The 19,030-nt window shown below is 52.8% G+C and overlaps 2 protein-coding genes across 4 annotated transcripts in view; both read right to left on the bottom strand.

Moving 5' to 3' along the window:
• Positions 1-558: 558 nt before the first annotated feature.
• On the bottom strand, positions 559-10,916 carry LOC122120427 (osteoclast stimulatory transmembrane protein). Its single transcript, XM_042694666.1, has 4 exons — positions 10,791-10,916; positions 10,425-10,471; positions 4,726-5,728; positions 559-1,046 (listed from the first exon to the last, which is right to left on the bottom strand). Exons 1-4 carry the CDS (start codon positions 10,914-10,916, stop codon positions 660-662), a joined length of 1,563 nt encoding a protein of 520 aa, XP_042550600.1. The 3' UTR covers positions 559-659.
• Positions 10,917-11,356: 440 nt separating this feature from the next.
• Positions 11,357-19,030, bottom strand: part of Slc13a3 (solute carrier family 13 member 3) — a 52,606-nt gene continuing 44,932 nt past the window's right edge. For all 3 annotated transcript variants that reach the window (XM_042694593.1, XM_042694594.1, XM_042694592.1), the window contains 3 exons: positions 18,421-18,582; positions 15,684-15,821; positions 11,357-12,648 (listed from right to left, as the gene is read on the bottom strand). In XM_042694593.1, coding sequence (XP_042550527.1) covers positions 12,472-12,648; positions 15,684-15,821; positions 18,421-18,582 — 477 coding nt within the window. In that variant the 3' untranslated portion in view covers positions 11,357-12,471. The remainder of the gene's footprint in view (positions 12,649-15,683; positions 15,822-18,420; positions 18,583-19,030) is intronic.

Below are 19,030 nucleotides of genomic sequence, written 5' to 3' on the forward strand. Positions count from 1 at the left end.
CAGCACAAGCTGTTATTATCTGTTGTGCTCTGATTTTTAAAAGAAGGATTCCAGTATTATTTGTACAACTAAAAAAGAAAGTATGGATGAGTCATTGTCCAAATGAATGGCTCTGTGAGAGGGGGTGTCTCTTAGAGGCTGGCTGGCAGCTGTTGATGGCCTCTGAAGGAGGCAGCCCTGAGGAGGACAAGCAGCTGGAGTCCCCAGCTCCACCAGGTGCTGACTTGCAGCCCCAAAACACCTCCCAGTGGGGACAGATGGAGGAATAGGTGTGTGTGTATATGTGTGTGTGTGTGTGTGTACCAGAGATTGAACTCAGGGCCTGGGTGCTGTCCCTTAGATTTCTTTTCTTTTTGAGCAAGGCTGGTGCTCCACTACTTGAACCACAGACCCACTTCTGGCTTCTTGGTGATGAATTTGAGATAAGAGCCTCTTCAGCTAGCTTCGAATTGTGATCCTTAGCAGCTCTCAGCCTCCTGCAGAGCCATGATTAGAGTCATGAGCCATCCGCACCCTGCTTAGGCCCAGCTATGGGATGTGTGACCATCGAGGCTCAGAGAGGTCTCCCAGGGCAGCAGCAAAACCAAAGTTACTGCTCACATCAGTGCCACTCCAGACTCTAGCCCCTGCCCCACCTCCCCAAGTTCCTCTTGGAGCAATCATGTCCATCCTGAGGAGGGGATCCGGGGAGAGGAAGGAGCCCCCAGGGGCAGCGGCCGGCCTTGACGCTGACTGTACTTTTGCTGGAGCCGAGCATGCAGATGTTGGACCCGTCGGGCTTCCTGGGCAGAGAAGAAGGAGGCAGCAATGCTGTGCCGCAGGCGCCGGGCGTAGGTGCGCAGCAGCACGGTGCCACCCGCTAGGAGCTGCAGGGTGCCAGCAGCCAGGGGGCCTGCGGCGCAGGGTTGTTGGGCAGGCAGCAGTGGACAGTGGCCGGAGGTGAGGCGCAGCTCCCACTGGTAGGAGCCGTGCGCAGAGACCCAGGGGCTCTGGGGCACAGGCTGGTTGAAGAGGAAGGGGATGAAGCCCAGGGCTGTATATGCTGCCTTCAGAAAGGAGAAAGAAAGGTTGCAGTCAGCCACCCAACCGCTGCCCAGCAGTCTCCCACCAGCCAGACTGGCAGGGACTAAGGGCCCCACATCCCTACCCTCACCTGAAAAACAGGGAGAATGAACCCACCACCCAGAGTTTAAGGAGGTCCAAATGGGATTGAAGCTGAAACCAGTTCTTTTGTAAAAGTTACAAACACCATACAAATGTTGTTTATTATTATTATTATTGTTATTACTTTAGTATTATGGAGAAAACTAGTTCATGCTCTGGGCATTCATTCAGCCCTCTACTCTTCCATCCAATAGACACAGGCCTGTGAGGTTGAGGCCAGCAGAAGCCTCATTAAAAGGGGAGTAGGGGCATCCTGCCCAGTGCAGTGGCTCGTGCCTGTAATCCTAGCTACTGAAAAAGTGGAGCTCCTAGAGACTGCATTCTCAGCCCAATGGCAGGCAGGAGGAGGGTAGGGTGGAGTAATTAGGAGAGAGTAATTGGGCTAGTGTCATCCCAGCTGCCAAGCCAGTCTGGGCAAAAAGTGAGACCCTATCTCAAAAAAACAACCAGAGCAAAAGAAGATAGGGTTGTGGCTCAAACAGTAGAGCACCTTAGCTCAAAACAAAAATTCACAGTAAATTCAATGTGACCAACTCAGAGGTTCTCCCCAGCTAGGCGGGTCTTACTGTCCTGCTCTTCAAACTGGGCTGTGCCTAGGTTTGTGAGGGCACGGAAGAATGCAGTGCAGAGAGATGGAAGGTCAGAGGGGAGCCACAGGACTTCAGTACCCAGCTGTTTGCATGAGACACAGCCGGGGACCCTAGAACTGCACTTTTAGCGGCTCATGAGGATTTTTTCCTCTATTTAAAATCAGAAGTAAGGTGTTATGTGCAGCATCTCTGAGCCTCTTATCTTCCTCTGTACGTGGGGAGGATGATTGTTCTGGTCTGCGAGCTTTGTAGTGGCATTCAAAGTTGAGACTCAAGCTTGTTCACTTTTTACCGTCTTTGGAATCGGGCTCTGTCTTAAGGTCAGCAGGACGTGTCAGTGCTTCCAGCAGCCCTGCCATTGGCACTGCACGTGCAGACAGGCACTTCTCCGGGTGCTGGGCTCAGAACATCATTGCAGCCCGGTACTGCAGGACTGGGCGCAGTCTGCCTTTCCAGAGAGATTGCCATCCAGCAAATGTCTGGCCTAGAAGTGAATGGTTCTTGTGGCCAATGAAACCTAGGACAGGGCAGCTGGGCCTTGATTGTGGAGAGAGCAAAACAAGTAGTTGTGCGCCCACACACACATGCCTGAGTGTGTGTGTGCACGCGCGTGTGCATGTGCATGCACGCACACGCACACCTGTTGCTGTAGCTTAAACTCAGGGCCTGATATTGTCCTTTACCTTTTTCACTTAAGGTTGGCACTCTACCACTTGAGCCACAACCCACTTTCAGCTTTTTGGTGGTTACCTGGAGGTAAGAGTCTCACAGACTTTCCTGCCTGGGCTGGCTTGGGACTATAATCCTTAGATCTCAGCTGAGTAACTAGGATTATAGGCATGAGCTGCCAGCACCACTGCAAGCAGTCACTGTTGAGGAGTGACCGCGTGGATGGGTTACAGTCTTGCCAAACAACAACCTACACAGGGACTTCATGGAAGTGGACAGGACTGAGTCATGCTGAGTCACTGAGCCATGTGCCAAAGGCCAGCTGGCCACGCCCCAAAGGGCTCCGTGAGAGGCAGGAGGAAGTTTCACTTTGGGAAAGGAAGATCGTGGGGCATGGAGGAGTAGGTCCAACGTATGTTTTCTCAGATGATCAGGGAGGGCCAGCACCAACCCTTGCAAAGCTGATAACCCAAAGTTGGAAGAAAATGCTGGAGAGAGGAGGGAGGAGCTCCAGGCACAGGGAGGTTGGAGATGAGGCTCAGACTTGACAACTGGGCCAGAGTCATTCAGAAGCCCTGGGCTTGATCTGGAGCAAGCCAGGAAAATCAATAACGACTTCCCCGTGTTTCTTGTGTGTGTGTGCATGAGACATGACCAACTAACTCTATGTTAAATGCTAAGTGAACTATTTTCTGTGACCACAACTAAGATGGGAAGTGATAAGTATCCATTAAGGATGGACAAACAGCACTTTCCCTTAACAATATATGAAATGATAGGCTGACTTGGAATGGGGGTGTCTTACGCTTGATGAATTTGATCCAATTAGAGGCCACACACTTCTTTCTTGTGACCTATGGGAAGCTATCAGGCACATATTGTATTTGTGATTGGAGAAAACTTTCATAAGATGATTCCCTTACCATTTACAATAAACTCTAATTTTCTAGCTTACTTTCTTACATAAAATAATAGGGGCTGGGGGCTGGGAAGGTGGCTCAGTGGTAGAGCTCTTGCCTTGCATACATGAGGCCCTGGGTTCGATTCCTCAGCACCATAGAAGCAAAAAGAAAAAAGCCGTAAGTGGCGCTGTGGCTCAAGTGGTAGAGCACTAGCCTTGAGCTGAAGAGGGACAGTGCCCAAGCCCAGAGTTCAGGCTCCACGACTGGACCCCCCCAAAAAAAATAGGGGCTCAGAATGTGGCTTAGTGGTAGTGAGTTTGCCAAGCAAGCGTGAAGCCCTGGGTTCAATTCCTCAGTACCACATAAACAGAAAACGCCTGTGGCTCAAGTGGTAGAGTGCTAGCCTTGAGGGTAAAAAAAGGATGCTCAGGGATAGTGCCCAGGCCCTGAGTTCAAGCCCCAGGACTGGCAAAAAAATAATCTGGCCGTGGCCACCTAAATTTTGGTTGACTTGATTTTGTGCAGTTTAAAAGAAAACTTCCTAGATATCAAAAGTACTCTGATAAATATATCATTTGTGTTACAGCACAGGATCTATCCTAATGTTTCATACAACAAACTTCTGTGTGAGATCTCACAAAGTAAAGTGAAAAGATTTCAACAAGAGATTGAAAAACACAAATCTTGGCCTGAGAGTAAATACATCCTACTGCAAGTAGCTTGACTAACATATATATGTATATATATGTATGTATATATGTATATATATATATATTCAGATTGTAAATACTCTTGGTTGTGTAGGCAATACAGTCCCACCTGAGACTCCTCACTGTGCCTTTGTACACCAGCCCAGATAATACAAAAATAGATAGAAGGCTGTGTTCCAATAAACTTTATTTACAAAACTGGAAGACAGCTGGAATTGGCTTAAGAGTCATAGGTGGCCTACTCCTGCTCCACATCATTACTAAACCTTACATCTAGCCTGACATATTACTGTTAGTAATTATTCCACCACTAGTGAGTGGTTAGTAGAATGTGCTGTGAAGTCAAGTTGTTTTGGAGACGTTATTTATAGTTTCACAGCCTCTAGAGGCTCCCTGGAGGATTGATTTCATTTCTATAATGAGGAAAATAAGGCTAGAACATTTTGCTATTTAAGAAGACCTTGGCCTTGAACTGGGGGCAAGCAACTTGAAGGTGGAAATAGGGGATGGAAAGAGATTTCATTTCACAAACTAGTGTGTGGCGTGAGTGCCCTACAACATCTACCGATGCCGGAGGCCCCATGGCTGCTCCAAGAGCTGCCATGGGGGAAACATGCAACATTTAGCCACCAGTCAAGGGTTAACACACCCTGCTCCTTCTTCTAGGGCCTTCCTTCCCCATGTACTTACGTCATAGTTGATTGTAAGCGTGATGGGTACAGTGGGCAACTGCTGAGCCCAATCCACGGCTGCCCGAGCCAGGAGAAACACCACATGGTCTGTGGCCACTGTCATGGCCGTGGCCACCATGAGCAGCCCCAGCAGCCCCAGCCTCAACGCACAGCTCCACAGTTCCTCTTGGGACAGCTTCGGCTGGGCCATCTGCAGCAGCCAGGAGGGTGGATGGGCTAGCAGATGGGTGGCTCTGGCCTGTGCCAGCTGCTGAGCCAGCTGCTGAGTTACATAGATGTTGTCAAACTGCAGGTCCGAAAGGTAGCGATGGAGGTACCAGGCCGACTCCAGGAAGAGGCCTAGAATAAACAGGCCAGTGGCCAACCACTGGGTCCCCAGAGCTGCCGTCCGGACCAAGGACTCCAGGCCAGAAAAGTCCTCCAGGACCTGCTGAGTGACCCTGAGCATATGCAGGCGGAAGGCAGAGCCATTGCCCTGGGCCTCCAATGTCAGTCCCCGGCTGCCGGCTTGGCCTTTGGGGCCCAGCAGCCTGGAAGCCTTGTGCAGCTGCTGGGTGGTATTGAGCAGACTCTCCAGGGAGCCCTCAGTGACACATCTCAGCACCCGCCCTGCTGCGCTCACGTTGGCCAAGACGTTCGGCACCACAGCAACGGCCAGGGTGGTAGCACTGTAGGACAGGAGAAGCCGGTGGCCCTGTTCGGTGCCCAGGATAGGCACACTAAGCGCAAACAGGCATCGGACTGGGGGCATCAGGCCCAGGCTGAGGAAGAGCAGGAGGCCACAGACAGTGGTCACTGCAGCTGAGGGTCCCAGAGGGTAAAGCTGAGAGGAGACCAGCCAATGATGAATCAGACCTGTGGCAGCCATAGCCAGGGGTCCACAAAGGAGGAGCTGGGTTAGCAGCTGGCCATAGCTGGCTGGGACAGGCTGGCAGAAGGCATCCCAGGCAGCCTGCAAAGGAACAAGCACTTTGCATATTCCTGAGTTCCAGAATCTCCATCTGCATACAAGGAAATAGGGGGACCCTCTGTCAGGAGGATGAGGTGTCTTCCCACTCTCCCTACCCTGAAAAATCAGAACAGGCACACCCTCCAGGTGGGCCACTCAGGGATACCCATCCCCTATCCACATAAGTAAACCAATCAGAGGGAACCACCCCTTTCAATATGACACAGATGAACCAATCAGAGCCTTCCCTGGATTATTCTCTCAGAGGTTGTGAAGTAAGGGCCCAGGGTTATGCAGAGTTCCTTAGCATGTGAGTTTGGTTATCTGGGCTGCCACAATACATGTGCAGTCCTGTGAGAGCAACACAAAATGTCATGGAGTGAGATATTCAGATATGAGAGAGAAAGAGAGAAAGGAAAGAGGAGGAGGAGGAGGAAGAGAAAGAGGAGGAGGAGGAAGAGAAAGAGACAGAAATAGTCAAAGGCAGAGCAAAACAATTTCTCTGGAATTCATTGTGGTTCAGTGTGTCACCCTAGACTTTTCCTTTCACTCCTCTCCTATCTTTTTCTTTCTTTCCCTTCCTCCCCCTCCCTCCTTTTCTCCCTCCCTCTTTCCTTCTTCCCTCCCCCTTTTTTCTCTCTTTCTTTTTTCTCTCTTTCTTCTTTCTTTCTTGCTTGCTTGCTTGCTCGGTTGCTCGCTTGCTCGCTTTCTATCTTGCTTTCTTTCTGTTGGTCCTGGAGCCTGAACACTGGGCCTGGACACTGTTCTTCAGCTCAAGGTGAGTGCTCTACCACTTGAGTCACAGTGCCACTTCCAGCTTTTTCTGCTTATGTGGTACTGAGGAATCAAACCTAGGGTTTCATGCATGCAAGGCAAGCACTCTACCACTGAGCCACCTTCCCAGCCCTCCCTCCCTCTCTCTTTCTCCTTCCTTCCCTTCCTTCCTTCCTTCCTTCCTTCCTTCCTTCCCTCCCTCCCTCCCTCCCTCCCTCCTTCCTTCCTTCCTTCCTTCCTACCTTCCTTCCTTCCTTCCTTCCTTGGATTGAACCCAGGACCTTGCATTTGCCAGGTAAGCACTCTAGCACATGAGCCATGCCCTCAGCCCTTTTGTTTTTTTATTTTGTCTTGGAGACACAGTCTTATGCTGTGTTTTCTTGGGCTGGCCTTGAACTCTTGATCCTTCAGTCTCTACCTCCTGACTAGCTGGAATTATAGGTATGAACCACCCAGCTGCCATTTGCTTCTTTAAGGCCTCAGTGTCTCTGTAACTTACAGGCCAGGAGGGTAGATCAATTGGCCTTTAGGGAACCTCTCTACTCTACTGCCCTTACATTTATTCACTTAATATATATGTAAGCCAGGCACTTGTGGCTCATACCTATTATCCTAGCTACTCAGGAGGCTGAGATCACCATCAAAGCCAGCCCAGCAAGGAAAGACCGTGAGACTTGTATCTAGAATTAACCATCAAAAAACCAGAAATGGAGCTGCAGTGACACTGCAGAGGGACAGCCAAGAGTAGCAAGATGCTGGATCTGGGACCTTAGGCACTCTGATGGGCTGTACCACTTCCAGCACTCACCCCTGGCCCTTGAACAAATTTGGATGTGCATCCCCCTGTATAATTAATATTCAGGCCAGGTGCTGGTGCCCCCCCCTCCCTGTAATCCTAGCTACTCAGGAAGCTGAGCTCTGAGGATCATGGTTCAAAGCCAGCCCAGGCAGGAAAGTCTGTGAGACTCTTCTCCAATTAACCACCAGAAAACTGGTGTTGTGGCTCAAATGGTAGAGCTCAGGGACAGCACCCAGGCCCAGAGTTCAGGCCCCATGAACAACCAAAAAAAAATTAGTATTCAGAACAGGAGAGCTAGTAAAATAATAGCTACCAGTATAGACCATTTAAGAACTGAAAGCCAGTGCCCATCATACTAGGTGCTACGCTCTGCTGGATGTTGCAAATGATAAGGACACTAGCTGCTGTCCATCCCATGCTTCCTTTGAGTCAAGCCCTGTATATGCATTTTCTCACATCTAAAATTTTCTGGGACATTGGATTCATTCCCATTTCACAGAGGGGGAAACTGAGGCTCAGAGAGGTGAGGAGTTTCCCAAGGTCATGCAGACAGGAATGGCGCAGCTTTGCCTGTGACCCTCAGTGCCCAAGTCCCAGACCTACCCACTCCTGGCGAGGCGTTGGGTGGCTCCACACAGGCCCCTCATGTTCCCTGGAGAGGGGTCCTCTGGTGGCTGGCCTCTGGCAGCAGGGCAGGTGGAATGGAAGCGGGCAATCGCTGACCCTCTGGAAGTCCCGTGGCTTCTGCTTTCCCACTCTTTGATTGAGTGCTCCTAGCAGCCTGGCTCCGCCTGCTTGAGGCCCACCTCCCTGGAAGTGGGAAGAGCTGCCTCATGCCCTCCAGGGAGGGGTGGGAGGAGGGCAAGCCGGTCTTCAGCCTTCTGTGATCTGGACCCCTCCGGAAGGTGTTCCCAGGAGAGTGAGGCTAAGAGCTTCCCTCTGCTCACCTTTCTCTCCCTTCGGTAGTTCTGTACCCAAGGGGAGCACAAAGATCCCTGACTTCAGGCAGGGGTAGGGTAGGCCAAGAACCCATAGAAGACATTGAGACCCTTGCTGAAACCGAGGTGAGTGACTGCCTGGGCACTGCATTGTAGAGGCAAAATTCACAGCCCTGTGATTACCTCAGAATGCACTGCAAACAGTAGGTGCTCAATACATGTAAAGTTCTTGCCCTGCACATTTCCTTCCAGGCTGTTCCAGAGCCCATCCTACCTGGAATGGAGAGACGTCCCTCAACACCTCGGTCCTCCAGTGTCCTGGGGGGGGCCTCTGACCCCCAGGGGCCTCTCCTGAGCCCCCCCTATTCTCCACACACAAAGTATGGGCCTTCAGGGGTGGGGGGAACAGCCAGGGCATTCCATCTGCCCATCCCCTTGGACTGAAGAAATGCCCGTGGCTAGACCCTGAGTCCCCGCAGAAGGCCCAGGGCCTGTGCACAGCCCCAAGGACCAGGCACACAGATGCAAAGCCATTAGTGGCACAGGAATGCCCAGTGCAGGTGTAGCGGCACAGAGGAGGCCCGGCCCATGCTGGCTGTCTTCAGGGGTGTGCGGGCCCCAGTCAGGGGAGGTACCAACTTACAACCTCTGCAGATCTGGAGTGGGCCTGCTGTCTTAGTGTCTAGTGGGAGGGGGGCATCTAGCCTCAATCACAGCACCCCTCCACACACACACACTTGAACCCAAATGTTAGCTTTGCTAATCGCCATGCTGTGTGACCTTGAACAAGACACTGTCTCTCTCTGAACTCAGGCTGCCTCTGCTGTAGGCTTTGTGGGAGAGGTCAGTGAGGGACTGAAGAGTGCTCCCTCCTGCCTAGGCTGCCAGCTGTGCCCGAGTGAGCCCAGACTTTGCTGTCCTCCTCCTACCTCATCACCCAGGACACGGCTGGGCACTAAGCTGGTCAGAAGAATCAGCCCAGAAGAGGAGGCTGGCATTTGAGCAGTTCTTCTGAGCGCCAGGGAGCCAGCCAGCTGGGGTTTATGTGGGACAATCCCAGGCACAGGTGGATACCACCTCTGTCCATTCAGGCTGGCCTGACCTCAAAGCCCACACATCCGGAGGGACTGTGAAGTGCCGGAATTAGAACCAGCTTGGCGGAAGGAGGGGAATTTCAGGGTGTGAGACTCAGAGCCATGAGACAGAGAGGAAGCACACGGGCTCAGTCAGAAGTCAGGGGCCTCTGAGTACAGGAGTCACCGTGGGTGGGGAGTGTGACCTTGAAGCCCATCTGAGAAGCTGCTGGAAGCTTCCAAGCAGCCAGCGCTGCCTGAGAGACAGGATAATGAGAGCCACTGGTGGGAGCCATGTGAAGTTCATTTGCTAATCATAGCATGAAAAACCCAAATCCACTTCAAATATTTTATCCAATCGAGTGTATCGGAAACCTTAATCTTTCACCATGTGAATGATAGACAGTCATGGGTACATTCATTTTGGTTTTTTTTTCCAGCTTTGTTTTTTTTCAACTCAGGCAGATATGCCTGCCATACTCACTTCTGGCCGGCCAGGTCCCTTGTGCGCAGCAGCACACAGAGCGGGTGTCAGATGGAGAGATGGGGCCATGTTCCCCATTACAGTAAAAGCAGTCCCAGGCCACCAGAAGTAGGGACTAGGTAGAGCCAAGTGCACCATCCACCAGATCGTGTAGCATAGGTGTCACAGGTTCAAATGCCTGTGCAGGGCGGGGAGAGGGCTGAGGGAAGAGAGCCTGCTAAGCGATCAGAAGTGACCAGTGGGCTTACGCTCAGCTGCAGTCGTGGCTAAGTGTCAGAACTCTGTTATTGGATCCCTTCATGGCTTTTCCAAGAGGAGATAAATCCTATCAGGTGCATTTCCTGAATTTAAAGATTGGCAACCATTCAGATGTAAAACTCTCCGGGAGCAGGGCACACAAAATCCTGATGGGGCTGGAGTGGGGCCAGCTCCGATGTCCTCTGAACATCACCCATTGCCCCCCCCACTCCCGTGCACTGGGTTTGCCCAGCTGGCTCCTCCTTCCGGCTCCCTGGCCTCTCCCTGCCCTGGGCCAGGAGCCCTGGCTTCTGCAGTGTGACACAGATTTTAGGCATTCAGTTGGTCAACCGTGGTACACAGATTTCTGATCCAACGTTATTCTGGATGTTTGGTGGGTCTCATCCAATCAGTGGAAGGCCTGAATGGAGCAAAAGACTGACCTTGTCTGAGTCAGGGAGTTCTCCGGAAGCTCGCCTTCAGGTTCTAGCTGCAGGGCCAGTGAGAGGAGGGTCAGTTAGGAGGCTGGGCCTGTGCTGGGCGTCCACAACAGGCGAGTCCAGACTCCACCGACCCAGGCTGGGGACAGCCACCCTCACTGCGCCGCCCAGGGCTGCTCATCCCCAGTGCTGCCCAGCTCAGCAGGGCAGTGGACGCCACTGCAAGAGCCTTAACACAGGGCCCCCCGCCCCTCTCCCCGCCTCCCCCCCCCATGTCAGGAGCGCCAGCAGACCCCCTCAGATCCCAGTCCCACGCCGGCTCCTCAGAGGCGTCCTTCGGCCACCCTGGCCTCTGAGTCACTCCCTTACATTATCCAGTTTCATTTCTTCTTCCCCAGAGCTGTGACTCAGTCCTGTGATGGAGGCGTCCACCTGCCCACGGCCACCACGGCCGCTATGTGAAGTTGCATGTGGGCGAGGACAGTGGGCCGGCATTCAGTGAGTGCTAAACACTCACACGTGAAAAAGACTGGCACAGATCCCAGGTCACTGTGCCGGGGTAATTTGCCCCGCTGCTGGAGCCAAACAAAGTTTGTGCTTTTCTAAGTTTATGTGGTGGGAGAAAAACTAATAAACAAGGAAATGCGTGATTCAGTGTCCAATGTGCTAAGAAGGAAAACTGAGGGTGAAGAGTAGTGGAGGTTACATTTAAGACGAGATGGTCAGGGAAGCCTCTCCCTGGAGGTGACATCTGAGCTGGAACCTGAATAAAGTGATGGTGACAGCCAGGCATGGTATTAGGAGCAGAGTTTTAGGTACCGAGAAGAGCACGTGCAAAGGCCCTGAGGCGGTAGAGAGGTAAAGGCAGGAACTTTTACCAGGGATTTGGGACTTTGAAACTCTCTTTTGTTCAGAAAGGCAACAATTCTCCACTCTGGTGTTGATCAACATTCTTTATTTTATAACAGTTTTGATCAGAAGTGTTTGAAATCATGACCAGACATTGCCCAGTCTGTGGCTTTTCTATTTGAGGACATCACCCGTCCCCCTGCGGATATCATTGACTGTGGGATTTAATACTGACTGGTGGGATTAATGTAGGGCCTGTGGCAGAGCTTGGCCTTCAGCTCAGGGGTTCCCGCCCTCCTTCCTCTGCTACTCTTAGGGAAACACTGAATCACCTGTGCCTTCCCAAGGTGGGGAGGGGAAATGTGAGGCTCAGCCCCTGGCTGGTGCCAGCCATCCCTCTTACACCCCTCCCGCCTGCTCCCTCTGCCCTTGGCTAATTAAGCACATTTACCCCTGGGGCTCAGGTGGAAAGGTAGAGACCAGCAGAAGCTCCTAAGGCCTCATGCCAAGGGGTCCTGGCTGGAGGGGAATATGGGTCACCTGCCAGTGGCTGGAACCCAGGCGTAGCTAGATGCCAGAATTATTATTGACATGATTCTAAATTGAATCAGAGAGAAGATACTGCACCCTCTTTGACCCTGCTGTGCCTGGGAGCCCCGAGAGACATAAGGAGGCTCTGCACATCTCCTGTCTCGTGGGGACCCATGGGGGCCACGGCCAAACAGGAGAACAAAAGCCACCTAGGTGGTGAGCAGCTCAGTGTCTGGGCCACAGCTTTGCAGCAGCAGAGACTCTGCAGCTTGTCTTAGAGACAAGACGGCCTCTCTGGAGACCTAAAGGGATCAGTGGGTCAGAAAATGAGCTGGGCCTTGAGGACTGACAGCCTCCCATCCCAAATGCAGGTTTGATCAGTGTGGCTGAGCTGCGCTCCTACATCCTAACCACAGACTAGCTCGTAAAGGCAGAGCCTGTGTCTCAGGCAGCAGAGCTGGGAGATAATCTGAGCCTCAGACTGCATGAGAGAGAGAGAAGGTACACAGGTGAGGAGCCTGTGGGCCTGGGTGGACCCCTGGAGGTCAGCCTGGCCTGCTGCACATCCGATTCCAGAAAAGAATGGCTTGATCATCGTGTGTGGTCCAGGCAGCAAGGGATGGCGATGGCCCTCTGGGAGGGCCAGGCCCAAGGGGGCCCCTGGGTGCATTCAGAGTGTCCGAACGGTGTCATTGGCTAGGGTGGGGGGCGGTGCTGTGATGTTAGCCTCGTGGGTGTGGACCCAGTCCGGGAAGGTGCCCAGCTGGAAGATGCTCTGCGCCCAGGTGTTTATGGCCAGGCTGAGCAGCAGAACGCCCATCAGATTCATCAGGAGGCCTGTCCGCACCTGCAAGGAGCCAGGACTGAGGGAGGGGTCTCCTACAAAGATGGGAAACCCTGGCTGCTCAGGGAAGGAAGATGCTATTGACAGACAGCACTGCCGGGGGAGAAGGGGTGGGGCCTTCCATCATATACCACCTGAGGCTGGGCGTCGGAGAGCCACTGTGTCCCCACACACTGCGTGGTTTGGACCCCCACAACCGCAGGTGCCATCACACACTACTGAACACTCAGGAGCTTCCCCTGAGTCCCTGCTCACAAAAGAGGAAACTGAGGCCCAGGGAAGCTGGCTTACCTAGGTCCCAGCACGTGAACGTCCAATTTGATCATTCATACCCTTATCCAGTGCCTGCCACATGCACAGACATGTAACCTGCGTGCATGCGCTCATCCATCCAGACACGTGCAAATGCACACACACTCCCACATGCACAGACATGTAACCTGTGTGCATGTGCTCATCCATCCACACGTGTGCACATGCACACTCACTCCCACATGCAGACATGTAACTTGCGTACATGTGCTCATCCATCCACACGTGTGCACACACACTCCTACATGCACAGACATGTAACTTGCGTACATGTGCTCATCCATCCACACGTGTGCACATGCACACACTCCCACATGCAGACATGTAACCTGCACACATGTGCTCATCATACACACATGTGCACATGCACGCACACTCCCACACACATAGGTATGTAACCTATGTACGTGTGCTCATTCATCCACGTGTGCACATGCACACACTCCCACATGCACAGACATGTAACCTGCATGCATGTGCTCATCCATCCACACACATGCAAATGCACACACTCCCACATGCACAGGCATGTAACCTGCATGCATGTGCTCATCCATCCACACATGTGCAATGCACACTTACTCCCACATGCAGACATGTAACCTGCATGCATGTGCTCATCCACCCACACACATGCACAACACACTTCCACATGCAGACTTGTAACCTGCATACATGTGCTCATCATCCACACACATGCAAATGCACACACACTCCCACATGCACACACATGTAACCTGTGTACATGTGCTCAACCATCCACACACATGCACGTGCACAACACACTTCCACATGCTGGCATGTAACCTGCATACATGTACTAGTCATCCACACACGTGCACATGCACACACACTCCCACATGCACAGACATGTAACCTGCATGCATGTGCTCATCCACACACGTGCATGTGCTCATCCATCCACACTCATGCACACACACACTTCCACGTGCAGACATGTAACCTGCATACATGTACTCATCATCCACACATGTGCACCTGCACACACTCCCACATGCACAGACATGTAACCTGCGTGCATGTGCTCATCCATCCACACACGTGCATGTGCTCATTCATCCACATGCGTGCACGTGCTTATTCATCCACACGCGTGCACACACATACTCCCACATGCACAGGCCTAGGTAAGGCTGCATTTGTCTGTTGTGAATTTCTCTTTAACTAGCTGGAAAGCATTTGGCCATTTGCCTGTCCCACAGCCCTCGAATGGCTCAGACCACTTAGGCCTGAAAATCCTGAGTTCTGACCCCGCGCTCACTGCTCCCCACCGTGGGTGTGTGGGAAGCAAGTCCCTTTGGCCTTCCTCTGCCTTCCCCAAGGCCAACAAGTACTCAGGGGCTCAGTGTCCCTCCAGGCTCCCCCCCAGGGAGGATCCAATTCCACAATTTTCCCTACTTTGTACTTGTTTTCACACTGGAGCCAGGCTTCTGGTCTCACAGGACTTTAATTAGCAACTAAATCATAACTCCTGGGAGCAAGTCTTGCCAGGAGCCACAGACAGGCTGCTTGGGGGGCCTCATGGAAGCCCTCTGCACCTCGCAGTCCCACCACTGGGGTCTTTCCATGCCTATCTGACTCTGCTCTACAAATCTGTGCTGGTTAGCAGCTCTCCTTGCTCATCAACATCCCCTCAACAGCCTCTTGGTGTCTGTACCCCAACCTCCATGCCCCCAGAACATGCCTTACTGGAGCCAGAGACACCCTGTAAAGAGGGCGTAAAGTCTCTGTGAGGTCCCCCACTGGGTCCAAACACTGCCTCACCTCTGCATTCTGCACTGTCCCACCCCACATGCACCCCCTAGGCTCCACCCCAGCCCTGACAGCCTCCTGACCCTTCCCCACTTCTGGGTCTTTGCATGTGCTGAGCCTGCTGCTGGCACTGCCTTTCCCTCCAGTCCTTGTCAGGATTAGGACTCAGCTCAGTGATCTCCTTCTCAGAGAGGCTGCTCCTGCCCACCCCCTCACCCTGTGTATAATTTCTTTTCTTACCCTTAGCAATAATGAAATTCACATCATTTTTAAACTGTGCTGACTTGAATACTGCCTCCACTCACAACAGCACCCCCAGCGAGGGAGGCCTCTGGTCTTCTCACGGCTGCCCCCAGAGGCTGGAATGTAGAATGCAGCCTGCGAGCCCACACAAGGATGAGCCTGGATGAGCCAGAGAGGGCTCTGCTGCTGGGCCATCTCTCTGTGACTCTCTGACACTCTTGCTCTAGCTCTCTTCTTTCTCCATTATCTTACTGGGGTCTCATGCCTAGCAAAGCAGGGGAGAGGGAAGAGGCCGCAGGAGGAGGGAGGACTCAGTTTGGCAGGGAGCTGCATTTGGGGAGAGGGAACAGACTGTCAACGGCTGAGGTGTGCTAAAACCCCGCACCAGGCCCCCACTGACACAGTCCTTGGCTTCTGACTGTCCTCCTCGCCAGCGGGCCAGGCCTGGGAGCCCACTCCTAAGTCCCAGTGTATTTGCTGCCCTTCTAAAAGATTCTGGGCCAGAGGCAGGGGCCAAACAGGCAGGGGGAACAACAGTGTCCAGAGAGGGCTGGGTTCTTGTTCCTGGGGCAAGGTCTCGAACAGGTAGCATTTCCCAAGCCTGTCTAAGCCTGAAAGCCATCACAGAGTTTGGGGTCAGGTGAGGGGGGGTGTACTTGCCTGGTGCACCACCCCCCTTGCAGGTCACGGCTAGAAATGCCCACACTCACCATGTCTTTGACCAGCAAGTGTCCCGAGGCGAAGGCGATGGAGTTGGGGGGAGTGGAGACGGGCAGCATGAAGGCGTAGGAGCAACCGACTGTGCCCGGGATCATCAGGTACAGCGGGTGCACTCGCAGGCGGATGGCCTAGGCCGGGAGACATGCAGGCAGGCAGGCAGGCAGGCAGGCAGGCAGACACAGAGTGATCACAGCAAGAGGGATTGGTAGTAGAGAGTGACAAAGACTTAGAGATGAGCAGAATGATAGATGACAACAGAGACACACGGGGAGAGTTAAAGAGACAGGCACATGGCCCAAAGTTCAGATGCACAGGTGGAGAGATAAGCAGGAGAGGGAGGAGACGGAGAGGCATTTCCAAGGTCAGTGACACTGTGGTTTTATCAAGGAGCGGATGGGGAGAGTTATCTAGAACTTTTCTCTTCACATGAGCAGGGTAGAAAACCTAGACGCCCAGAGGAACTGGTCTGGCAGGTGCATGCAGGACCTGCCAGTTCCCAGGCAATGCTGTTGTTGCTCCAGCGACCCAGGCCAAGGACCAGGGTTCTAGCATGACAGCTCTGGGCCAAACCAGATGAGCAGCTTTTGTTGAGGCCTGGTGGGGTTGCAGCAATGCCAGGTGTGTAATCTGTCTGGCATTGCCCTGGTTCTACAACCGTGGGTCCAGTGCGGGCTGGCCATGGGCACTGGGCCACTCATTTGTCACCCTGCTCCGGTGACACAGTTCAGCCACGAGTCATGCTGATTACCACTCAGGCATTTTACTCCAGACAGGGCATTTGAGCTCCCAGGGAATTTTCTCTTCAAACACTGAAGCCATCTCCAGTGTCAACATTTTGATTATGATGAGAAGCACAATCTAAGAGAATGTGTCCTTCATGAGTTGCCCTTTATAGAGCTGGTGGGGCTCTGGGCTCCTCTGTCTTCTCCTTACCACCACATCACACCCTGTTTCTCTGAGCCTGGAGAGGGTCTGGTGAGAAGGGCCCTATAGCTGGAACTAGCTGGGGATGGGGTGGGGTTAAATCTAGCATCATTTGCTATCTGTTGCTCTAGCTGGAATCAGGCATGCCTAGGAAGGCAAGGGACAGGTGATGGAGCAGCCTGTGAATACCGAAAGGCCCAGGGGGCAACTCCTAACCAACCCACCCTTCGCAATGGAGATTTACGGTGAGAAAGACCTGCAGTGCATCACCTATGGATGCAGCATGACCTGGGCTGCAGATCCACACATAAACCAGCTGCCAAGGCCTGGAGCCACCCAGACTCCAACACTGCTTTAATTTAATCAGCTCTGGATCATTAGGTAGTTAAATCGAAAGGTGTGTGAGTATGAGTGTGTGTGCTGGTTCTAGGGCTTGAATTCAGGGCCTCACACTCTTGCTTGGCTTTTTCTACCCAAGGCTGGGACTCTACCGCTTAAGCCAGAGCTCTGCTTCTAGCTTCTTGTTGGTTAATTGGAGATAGGAGTCTCATGGGCATTTTTGCTGGGCTTATGGACTTTTATGCCCAAGATAGTTTTTTGTTTTGTTTTGTTTTTGTTGGTCGTGGGGCTAGAACTCTGGGCCTGGGTGCTGTCCCTCAGCTATTCAGCTCAAGGCTAGTGCTCTATCACTTGAGCCATAGCACCACTTCTGGTTTTCTGAGTGGTTTATTCAAGATAAGAGTCTCATGGACTTTGCTGCCTGGGCTGGCTTTGAATCGCGATCCTCAGATCTCAGCCTTCTGAGTAGCTAGGATGACAGGCGTGAGCCACCAGTGCCCAGCTTCCAGCATAGTTCTTAAGTCTCATAATCCTGATTCCAATATGCTCAGATCTTAGCCTCCTGAATGTATGAGCTCCCAGTGCTAGCCAGAGCCCCATAGTTGTTGTTGTTGTTTTTAATTTATGCTATAGTAACTTATTGCTCTTTGCATACAGTCCTGGATGCTTCCTCTTTCTACAGGACCGCACCTTGGTTTCCCTGTGGGGTGGATTGTAGTGATGCTGTGCTCTCCTCATCTGGTGCTGGTGCCAGGGCTTGGCTGACTTCATATGGGGAATGCTTGGCTGTCTCTGTCTTCCTGTGCTCAAGGATTTCTAGCTTCCACCTAGTAAGTGGTGGGTTTTTTGCGGGGGGCGGGGGGGCAATCTTGGATAAATCATCCTAACTCCTCAGCTCATCTATGGCTGGTGATTTGTAGAACAGAAATTAACCCGGTGTGATTCATGCCCCAGAAGGCACTTGGCAACATCTGGAGTTATTTGTGATCCCATGATTTAGAGAGAGCTACTGGCCTCGGGAGGGGGATAAGAAGCTAGAGGAGCTGCCGGGCACCCTAAGTGCACAGGACAGAGCCCCCCCCTTCCCACATGGTGCCCATATCCCCCAAGCCAGGGTCAGCCTGCCTGGCACCCCATGCTCTCGTGCAGCTATGTCGACTGAGACTTCCGCTTCACCCCAACATGGAACATCCGTTTTCTTAGAAATCTCTTGCTAGCCCTGGGTCCAGTGTCCCCAGTGAGGCAATCTGTGGTCCTTGAATAGTATTTGCTTTGTGTATGCATTTCTTGAAGGAGAAGCAAGCTAAGCTGGAAGAAACCACACCATGGTTCTGCGGCACTTATTTTAGAAAGGAGCCAGGGCAGCCGAGGCCCCAAAGGAAGCTCAGCACAGAGGGGAGATTGCGACCTCGACTCTGACTAGGGGGAAACCACCCCCTCCCCCAGCCCCAGAAGAACCCTCACCAGCTCTGCCAGGATGGGCAGGAAGATGATGATGGTAGCCGTGTTGCTGGCGAACTCGGTGAAGAAGGAGATGACGACGGTGATGAGCAGGACGGCCAGCGTGGGGGGCACGTGCTCCAGCGGGTGCAGCTGCCCTCCGATCCACGCCGACAGCCCCGACTCCTGCGGGCAGGGGGGGCCTTTACTCCCACTCAGCTGCCCTCCCCAGGTGGGGAGACCCAGCCAGCAGCCCCGTGGCCGCTTCAGCCCCACTCCATGCTCCCCACTCCAGGTGCAGACTCCCGAGCATGGATCTGGTTAGAGGTAGAAAGTCCACCTCCACTCAGTTCCATAGCCCATGAATTACAATTCAGTGGGAGAGGGGGGTCGGACCCTTCACAGGAAATCCCTTCATTCCTGTGAGGAGGACTATGAAGTAGTAGTACACCAAATAGTCAGTGGCTCACACCTGCAATCCTAGCTACTCAAGAGGCTGAGATCTAGAGGATTGTAATTTGAAGCCAGCCCAGTGAAGAAGTCTATGAGACTTCATCTCCAAAATAACCAGCAGAAAAGCTGGGCTGGAGGCAGGGATCAAGTGGTAGATCGCCAGCCAAGAGCAAGAAAGCAA

The sequence above is a fragment of the Dipodomys spectabilis genome, unplaced genomic scaffold, assembly GCF_019054845.1.
Source record: "Dipodomys spectabilis isolate Male_0828 unplaced genomic scaffold, ASM1905484v1 ptg000175l, whole genome shotgun sequence".
NCBI classification, from domain to species: Eukaryota; Metazoa; Chordata; class Mammalia; order Rodentia; family Heteromyidae; genus Dipodomys; species Dipodomys spectabilis.